Source organism: Zootoca vivipara, chromosome 8, assembly GCF_963506605.1.
Source record: "Zootoca vivipara chromosome 8, rZooViv1.1, whole genome shotgun sequence".
Lineage (NCBI taxonomy): Eukaryota > Metazoa > Chordata > Lepidosauria > Squamata > Lacertidae > Zootoca > Zootoca vivipara.
In genome coordinates, this window is record NC_083283.1 from 83,373,403 (window position 1) to 83,383,792 (window position 10,390).

At 42.3% G+C, this 10,390-nt stretch overlaps 1 protein-coding gene across 12 annotated transcripts in view; it reads right to left on the minus strand.

Annotated features, from left to right (window-relative positions):
* The window catches only part of LOC118079302 (protocadherin gamma-C5), a 269,776-nt gene that overhangs the window by 162,696 nt on the left and 96,690 nt on the right, over window positions 1-10,390 (minus strand). The window contains exon 1 of one of the 12 annotated variants that reach the window (XM_035103383.2): window positions 2-5,807. The exons of the other annotated variants lie outside the window; for them this stretch is intronic. Within the exon in view, the coding sequence (XP_034959274.2) occupies window positions 2-2,422 (2,421 nt within the window). The 5' untranslated portion in view covers window positions 2,423-5,807. Of the gene's footprint in view, window position 1; window positions 5,808-10,390 lie in introns of those variants that run through there. 12 annotated transcript variants of the gene reach the window in all.

The window sequence follows — 10,390 nt, forward strand, 5'->3', positions numbered from 1 at the left end:
CCATATCAGCTCTATCCATCTCAGAAATTAGGATATTGCCTCCATTAGCAGTCAAAGGTGCATCAGACTTAGTGTTGCATGAAATATTCTCTGCGGTTTGAAGATTGGGTGTTGGAAAGGTGAACTCCTGTACCCTGGACTCAGAAGATAAACATAGCTGATAGGAATAAGGCAATGTTCCTTCTTCATAGTTTGGTGGGAAAATGACCGTGTTGTTTGAATGGGGAACAGCAGCAAAACACTGCAGGAATTTGGGATTTCCTGATCGCCGAATCTTCATGAGAATGGCCAGAATCACTGTCAGGAGGAATAAGAATGAGATCAAAGCTAAGGCCAGCACCAAGAAGAACTGTAGATCCGATTGATACTCAGAGTCATTGGGCTGGTGGCTGATTTCTGGAAGTGCCTCTTGGAAGTTCTCCGCAAACACCAGGTTGAGACTCACAGTAGCAGATAGTGGTGGCTGCCCATTATCTTTGACCAAGATGATGAGCTTCTGCTTCACAGCATCTCTTTCCAGAAAAGCCCGTGAGGTCCTGATCTCCCCAGTATGGGAACCAATTGAGAACAGCCCAGGTTCTGTTGCCTGGAGCAGATAGTAGGAGAGCCAAGCGTTGTGTCCAGAGTCAGCATCCACAGCCACCACCTTTGTCACCAGATAACCCTCCTCTGCTGAGCGAGGCACCATCTCAAACAAGGAGGAGCCCTCTACTCCTTGAGAAGGGTAAAGAATCTGAGGGCTTTGGTCATTCTGGTCCAGAATACACACTCTCACGGTGGCATTGCTGCTGAGGCGAGGGGAGCCTCTATCTTCGGCCCTCACCTCCACTTGAAACTCCCTGACTTGCTCATAGTCAAAGGAGAGCTGAGCATAGATAGTGCCAGTTTCAGAATTAATGGAGAGGTAGGATGAGAGAGGAAGCCCCTCAGTGATGCTGTTGCGAATGGAGTAGGTGATTTGAGCATTCTGGTCCACATCTGGGTCGGAAGCTTTGATCCTGAAAATGGAGGAGCCTGAAGGGTTGTTCTCGGGGACATAGACAGTATAATAGGGTTTCTCAAAGGCAGGACAGTTGTCATTGATGTCTGAGATCTGCAGTGTGATGGTTTTGTATGTGGAAAGAGGGGGGTTGCCTTTGTCTGTGGCTGTGACTGTGATGTTGTACTCTGGAGTTCTTTCTCTGTCCAAGGGGGCATCTGTGAGAAGCTTATAATAATTATTGGAGGCTGATATGATTTTGAATGGCAAAGTGTGTTGTATGTCACAAGCAATCTTCCCATTGTCTCCAGAGTCTCTATCATTTACATTGATAAGGGCTACCAGGGTTCCTACTTCAGAGTCTTCAGGGACTGGGCTGGATAAAGAGGCAAGAATCACTTCTGGCGCATTGTCATTCTCATCTAGGAGTGTTATTTCAACTTTACAGTGAGCCACTAATCCACCTCCATCTCTTGCTTCCACTGCCATCACATATCCTTCTGTTTCCTCAAAGTCCAGAACCTCCTTAACTATAATTGTTCCATCTTGTGGATCCAAGTAGAATTTTTGACGAGCACTTTCAGGGATGTTACTAAAACTATAGTTGATCTGAGCATAAGAACCGTCATCTCTATCTGTGGCTTTCACCTGGACCACTGATGACCCTTTGGGAGCATTTTCTTTCAGCTTGACTGTGTATACTTTTTGAGTGAAGACTGGTGGGTTGTCATTTGCATCAATGACGGTGATCCATATTTTGGCTGTTCCAGTTTTGGCAGGCTTCCCTCCATCCAGCGCCGTAAGGATTAATTGGAAACTGCTTTCACTTTCCCGATCCAACTGTTTATTCAATACTAATTCTGCATATTTCTTTCCACCTTCTATTTCTCTCACATCCAGAATAAAGTATGGATTTGTGCTAAGGTTGTAATCCTGGAGAGAATTCACCCCAAGATCAGGATCTTCAGCTTGTCCAAGGAGAAATGTGGTGCCTTGTAAAGAGGATTCACTTATCTCCAGCTTGATATCCCCATTTACAAAATGTGGTGCATTATCATTAATGTCTTGGATCTCTACAGTTACATGAAAAATATTCATAGGGCTGCCAACCACCACTTCAAAATTGATGGAGCAGAATGCAGTTTGACCACATAATTCCTCTCTATCAATCCTCTCTCTTACATACAGATTTCCATTTTCTGCACTGAGAGTGAAGTATTGCTTTTTACCTAGGGAAAGGATACGCAGATTGTCATTTCCTATTTCTCCATTATTCAGCCTCAGGTCTTTGGCCAGGTTTCCTACAATGGATCCCTTTTCCATTTCCTCAGGGATGGAATAATGAATCTGCTCTGAGGCAATCTGACCACACAGGGAGAATAATAAGAGGAGAGGTACTTGCCTTCTTAGGGATCTGCTGCTATCTTTCTGTCTGCCGGCCATCCCTCTTGCAGAGAAATGTGCTTTATCCTTTCTTTCTGTTATTAGTTAAATTGAGGTGTATTAAATCCCATTCACTCTGCAGAAGTGTTCAATAAAGAATCATGAACGAAGTCAGTAGCTGCTGCTGGATTGATATACTTTGCAGTGGTTTCGTTCCTGTGCTCTGCTGTTTCCCAGCTCTGTTGTTCGTTTCTGATATCTCATTGCAAAAGCATCTCTTAGTGGACTCTCCACTCTTCCATGAGAACTATATTGGCCAACAGTGACACTCTGAGTTTTAGATGGGGAACTGCAAGATGTGTCTTCTCTTTTAAGTAAATAACATACAAGGGATTTCTTGCCATTTTTAATCCTATGTACAACCATTCCCAGATAAATATTCTTTTGTGGTATGGTTAAAAAAATAGAATTTGTTCTCTGTGTTTTGACATTAGGATAAGCAACAACTCAACTTAATTTGACAAAACTGACCTACAGAAAACAAGCAAATTATGTATTTTAAAAATGATCCCTTTCCCAAGTAATTTATGTCATTTTTCTTTCCTTATTCCCCCTGAGTGCTGAGCTTCAAAATACCAGAGAAAATTGATTATTTTGTAATAAACATACAAGGGTCCTAGAAATTATTCCAGTCACTTAATTTGCCCCTATCGTGCTTTCACACTTTCGTAGCAGCACATTTGGCATTTCTCACGGGGGTGCAATTCAGAGAAACTGAATTGACTGATTAGTGTCCTTGTCTGATAGCACAGCTGTGCAATCATATTTTTGTGATAGTTGGAAATTGTTCATCCATATAGGTACGTGACAACATATTTCATCACAGGAAGTGGTTCTCAGACCTAATGAATTCTGAGTTTTAAAGTTATTTTCCCAAAATGTGCAACATGGCCTTTGGAATCTCTGTGTCACACAAAATTTTCCCTCTAAGGTACCACAGTTCTATTTTCTATTCCACCAGCTGTCTTGCTGGCAATCGTCTCCTCACCTACTTGCCAGTTGATGCACTTATTCAGTTATGTACGTAGTTGTGTTAGTTGACAGTGATGTGACTGATTCGGAATACCTGGAGAAATTCCTAATGTTTGGCAAGTTCTTTTTCTTCTTTTAAGGCATTACTTGACTTACGCAACTCACTCATATAATAAGAACAGCACTAAAAGTGCAATGCTTACTCAAGATCATGCTACTGTTTTACTTGGGAACTTAAGGCCTCTCTCCCCACCCCTCAGGCTTTCCGTAGGCTTCCCTCCCTTCCCAGACCACACCTCTCAATCCCTCACTGGCCTTCTTCCATTCCCTCCTCAAGAGTTTTTGCTGGCTGCAATGTGTCCTTGAACTAGGATATTGCTGCTTGCCTGGCTGGAGGAGTCACAGATCTATAGAAGTGGAGATATTGAAACCTCTGACTTTTGCATGGTTGAAATGTGGTCTATTGTACAAAGGTAATAGTCACATCAATAAAATATCACGGTTAGAATGCTAAACAGTGGAATGCTAGATTACGTTGTGGAATACTAAAGCAGCACTTGACTAGGCATCGTCTAGCACTGCTATGGCTACCTACATGTCCCGTAAAATCACTTACTATACTCTTCCCATGATGTAGAGAGAAGGAGAATGTAGCCTTGAAGACTTGTCTCTGACGTGAACACATTATTATGAGTAGGAGAGTAAAGCATCCAATATATGTTTTAATCCCTCGCATTGTGAATTGGTACAGTCAGAGGACTAGAAGATCCACGTTTATTTTCTGAACTTCCAGATCAGATATTGTATTCTTTTGATGAAATTCTGAACAATATGGTGACATAGTTCAAGTGTGTGTGTCTTCCTCAGAAGTAGAGCCTTTACAGTGCATGCGTATATTGCTTGGTTCAATGAATGGGACCTTCATTTAAAAGCTTTCTCAGGATAGAGAGCTGAGCAATATAATGCAGCTCCTTCTACACTCGAAAGAAAGATTAAACACAAAAGTAAGTATTTTGGAGCAGCTCTTAGTCTTCACCAAAATCACAGGTGTTTGGGACAAATATGTGTATGATTGTGTGTGCGGGTGCACATACAAGTCCAATCCTCAACATTTCTGTGTGTGCTCATTCATTTCAGACCTCCTACATTTGGCACACCTCCTTGGCTGAATTCAGCCCCAAACTCTTAGCCTCAGTAACTTGACATCTACACAAAAGACAGCTATGACATAAAATACAGACAAGTCCACAGTCTCTTCACTTGCTAACAGAACTTCTGTAGATAGAATAAATTAGAAGCACATAATTAATATAAAAATATAAGAAGAGCATGTTGGATCAGGCAAGTGTCCGATTTAGTTCAGAATATTATTTTTCTTGCAGCCAACTGGTTGCCTACAGGAAGCCCCAAAGTGGGACCTGAGTGCAAAAGCACTCTCCTCACTTTTGATTCCCCACAACTGGTATTCAGAGACATACTATCTTTAACTATGGAGACAGAACCTAGATACCATTGCTAGTAGGTAATGAAATAATGTTGTCCGTGAATGTGTCCATTTCTCTTTTAAAACCACCCAGGTTAGTGGGCATCACTACTTTTCATGGGAACAAACTCCACAGTTTAACTCAGTGCTGTGTGAAGAAGTATTTTCTGCTGTCTGTCCTGAATCTTCCAGCATTCAGCTTCATTGGATGTGTCTTAGTTTTAGTGTTATGTTGGGGAGGGGGCACTTATCCATTCACTATTTCCATACAAGGCATAATTATATACACCTATACCATGTCTTCACTTAATTGCGTTTTCTCTAAAGTAAACTAAAAGGGTGAACAGCTCCATCCCCAGCTCTAAGGTGCTACGGGAAGGATTTTTTAAATTTTGTTTTGACTACCGGTACGCAAGACCAACACGGCTACCTACCTGTAACTATAACTATACACAGTATTCCAAAATTTATTTTCTTTTTTTTCACAGCTGCCTAACACTATGTCAACATCTTCATCAAACTGTTCGCTATGACTACAAGGTCTCATTCCTGTTTAGTCCCCATGAGCATATATGTGACGCAAGAGTTCTTTTGGCCCACTTTACACTTGTTCACATTAAATTGCATTTGCCATTTTACTGCCCATTCACTCGGTGTGGTTTGGAGAGATCCTTTTCAAACTTTTTGCAAGCCCATCTTGTTTTAACCACTCCGAACTATTTGACATTAGCAAACTTGGCTACATCATGGCTAACTCCTAATTTTAGATCATTTATGAACAAGTTTAAAAGCTCAATACTGACTCTTGGAGGATTATACTTTCTACAACTCTCCATAGGGAGAATCATCACTTTATTCCTACTCTTCATTTACCAATCTCCTCTTATTCCATATCTGCTAAAATCAAAAATCTTTTCTGCAGAAATGTGGGAAAGGGTATCAAAGGCATTACAAATAATTCCTAATCATAATGCTTACCTCTTCATCCTTAGCCTTTTCAGAATGAAAATTGTTTCCGCTGTTGCCTGTAAAAGGCACAGCAGGTTTCTCACTGCCAATAATATGGTCTACCATCTGAACATTGGGTGTCAGGAAGGCAAACTCATTCTTCCTGGTCTCAGAAGACAGACACAGCTGGTAGGAATAGGGCAAAGTCCCATCTTCAAAGTTGGGTGGGAAGATGGCCCCATTCTTGGAATGGGGAACAGGACCAAAGCACTGTAGGAACCTGGGATGCCCTGATTGACGGAGCTTCATGGTAACGGCCAGAATGACAGTCAAGAGGAACAAGAAGGAGATCACAGCTAAGGCCAGCACCAAGTAGAACTGCAGGTCAGACTGATACTCCGAGCTGCTGGGCTGGCTCTTCATTTCCGGAAGGGCCTCCTGAAAGTTCTCAGCAAACACCAGGTTCAGAGTAATGGTGGCCGAGAGAGACGGCTGCCCATTATCCTTCACCATGATGACCAGTCTCTGTTTCACAGCGTCTCTCTCCACAAAGGCCCTGGCGGTCCTGATCTCTCCAGTATGAGAACCAACCGTGAAGAGTGCCGGCTCAGTGGCCTGAGTCAGGTGGTAGGAGAGCCAGGCGTTGTGTCCAGAATCTGCATCCACGGCCACCACCTTGGTGACAAGATAATCTGCCTCAGCCGAACGAGGCACCATCTCAAACAAGGCTGAGCCCTTGGCTTCTTGTGAGGGGGACAGGATACGAGGGCTGTTATCATTCCGATCAAGAACAAACACCCTGACGGTCACATTGCTGCTGAGAGGGGGAGAACCCCCATCTTGGGCCTTCACTTGCAGCTGGAACTCTCTGAATTGTTCATAGTCAAAGGATCTCTGGGCATAGATGGTGCCAGTCTCAGAATTAATGGAGATATAGGAGGAGATGGGAAGCTCCTCAATGTTGCTGTTGAGGATGGAGTACGTGATCCGTGAGTTCTGATCCATATCGGGATCAGAGGCTTTGATAGTGAAAATGGAGGCACCTGAAGGATTGTTTTCTGGCACGTAGATGTTGTAGGATGATTTCTGAAAAGTAGGGGCATTATCATTGATATCTGAGATCTGTAGTGAGATTGTTTTGTGTGTGGAAAGAGGCGGAGTTCCTCTATCAGTGGCAGTGATTGTAATATTATATGCAGGAGTTCTTTCTCTGTCCAGGAGACTGTCTGTCTGGAGTTTGAAGTAATTATTAGACGAGGGAAGAATTTTGAAGGGTATATCATCTTGTAAGTAGCAAGTAACCTTTCCATTATCACCACTATCTTTGTCATTTACATTGATCAGAGCAATAACAGTTCCCTGCAGCGAATCTTCAGGAACAGGGCTGAACATGGAGGCTAACGTCACAAATGGGGCATTATCATTCCCATCAAGAACACTTATTTCAATGTTGCAGTGTGTCACCAATCCACCTCCATCCTTTGCTGCTGCTGTCATAGTATATTTTCTTGTTTCCTCAAAATCCAACATCTGCATAAGAGAGATTATGCCATCAACTGGATCCAGGCTGAATTTCTTTTGTCCATTCACTGGAATATTGCTGAATTCATATCTGATCTGGGCATTTAAACCATCATCTTTGTCAGAGGCTACAACTTGGAGCACAAAGGACCCAACAGGAGCTTCTTCATGCACACTGACCTTGTACACCTCTTGAGTGAAGACTGGTGGGTTGTCATTGGCATCTGTGACATTAATCCATATCTGGGCAGTCCCTGTTTTTCTGGGCTCCCCCCCATCCAAGGCTGTGAGGATCAAGTGAAGAGAGTACTCACTTTCCCGATCCAAAGATTTCTGCAGCACCAATTCTGCATTTTTATTTCCATCTTCCATTTCTCTAACTTCCAAAGTGAAGTACCGATTGGTGCTCAACTGGTAATTCTGGAGGGAATTCATCCCAATGTCAGGATCTTCAGCTTTCCCAAGGAGAAATCGTGCGCCTGGCAAAGTAGATTCAATTATCTCCAAGTTGATGTTATCATTGGGAAACAGTGGGGCATTATCATTCATGTCCTGAATTGCTATAGTTAAATGGAAGATATTGAGGGGATTTTCAACTACCACTTCAAAATTTACTACGCATATGGGAGTTATGTCACATAGCTGCTCCCTATCTATTCTGTCACTTACATAGAGGTTTCCATTCTCTGCATTAATACTGAAATACTGCATTTTGTTCACAGAGACAGCATGCAGATTGCGCTTTGCAAGATCTCTTGTATTCAGTCCCAAATCCTTGGCAAGATTCCCCACAATCGAACCCTTTGCCATTTCCTCAGGGATAGAATAACGAATCTGCTCTGAGGCAGCCCAGCAGGAAGGCAACAAAAGTAAGAGAAACAGTACTTGCCTTCGGAGCACTCTGCCATTGTCTTTGTGCCTTCTATCCATCTGGCTTTACAACAAATTAGCTGCCTCCTTTTGCAGATCAGATCAAAGCCCCCTCAAGGTGCAGGATCACCATAAGGAAGAATAAGCTGCCTTTCTTCTTAACGTTTACAAAAAGTGGTTGAATTTTCTTTTCCTTTCTAGCAGGATTACTCTGTCTTTGTGATGTGCTGCTTGTCCGACTTGCACAGCAATGATTAAGCAATTGCTCCTTAGGCAACACATCCATGGATCTCCTCTCTTCTCAGTCTGGCTGCCACACTGGCCAACAGTGACACCCTGAGGGTCAGATGGAGATCTGCAAGGGATTTTTTCTCATTTAGTTGAAAATAGAACAGCAGCTTGGGTATTATATTTTGGAAAGTGAAGGGAAAACATCCTAATGCTAAGAGCTGTTCAGCAATGGAACCAATTACTTAGACGGGTTGTGGGCTCTGCGTTGCTGCAGTTATTCAATCAGAGCCTGGAGAATCATATATTGGGGATTCTCTCTTTCCTGCAGGACTTGGCATTGGGGTGAGAATCTCCACTGATATGATTCTGTGTTTCTCCAAGTGCGATTTTCCTGGTATACAAGGATCTGCTTCCACAATTAGTGCTCCAGTATTTCCTTTTTCCTCCCTATTTTTGAATTACCTCTTCAGTGGCTTTTACTTTATGGGGTTTTACTACAATGACTGTTGCATTGTTTTGACTGGAAATAATTTGTACTAAAAGAGAAATGTGACTAAGCTTCATAGAATGGAAACCAGAACTACGGCACTGATATCCCAGCATTTTGCATTTCCCTGATAGAAACATGGGCAATTGTTACTGATATCTGTGATTTCTGCTTTGATGCCAAAGATATAATCTCAAAATGTAACATATAATTTTACCCAATCACAGATCTCCTGCTTTTCTTCAGTTTTATTAGAAGGGATATTTCCCCCCGATAAATCAGAATAAACCTATGAGTTGACAATGATCTCAGCTGTCCTATAAAACACAAACATAAACCAAAGTGTATCAAATGAAAACAAAACAAACACAGATAGGATTTTTAGTGTTTGATTAGAAACCAGAGCTTTTGCTCTCCCATTCTTGTTAGACCTTTCCTTCTTCCTAAAAATAATAATCATTGGCTTTGAGAAAGAAAAGGTGTTAGCAGGCAATAGGAGGATTCCTTGGCTGCAGAATTCTGGTCACCTGGGCCTCTAGTGACAAATATTTATATAGTAGCACCCCCAAACTATGAACCTGCTCTTTCAGGAGGACCCCATCCAAAGCAAACAATTGACCAGTTATCCAGCCTCAGGGAGACCCACTCACAGCTCCTCTGTCTTGCCAGGATTCAGAGTTTCGTTGGCCCTCATTCAGCTGAACACTAAACCTAGGCATTAGTTCAGGGCTTGTACAACCGCTTCTGATTCAGAAGTTACAGAGAAGTAGAGCTCAGCACCATCAGCATGTTGATGACACATTGCCCCAAATTTCCCAATGACTATCTCCAGAGGCTTCATATATAGATGTCAAACAGCACTGAAGACAAAATGGTACCCTGTGGCACCCAACAGCACTACTGCCAGAGGGCTAAAAGACAATCACCCAATGCTATTTTCAGAAACCAACTCTGGAAATAGAATCAGAACCATTGTTAAACAGTGTCTCCAGTACCCTTCCCATTAAGTCAGTTCTGAAAGATATAAAGGTAATTGTGTCAAACGCCACTGAGAGAGAAATCAGGTAAGGTTAACAGGATTATACTTCCCCTGTACTTCTCCTAGTAAAGATCACCCATCAGAGTGACAAAGCTCAATTCAGACCCATAACCGAGGCCTGAAAGCAGATTGAAATGGGTCAAGATAATCTGTTTTGTTCAAGAGTACTTGTATCATCACTTCTGACATTGCGGTCTGACATTGTGGCTCCTTGTGATATACAAGTCGACTAGCAGTTACAACGTTATCCTAAAGCAAATTTTTGAAAGACAGGTATGTACTTTTGTATCCCTCAGTCAGCATTCCTTCTCCCCTTTCCCTACTCCATCCCAACACCAGAGCACATTAGTTTTCCCCCACTTATATTTTATGGATAAGAACAAATCAGTGTGCTTTACATATCATTTCCAGGATTTA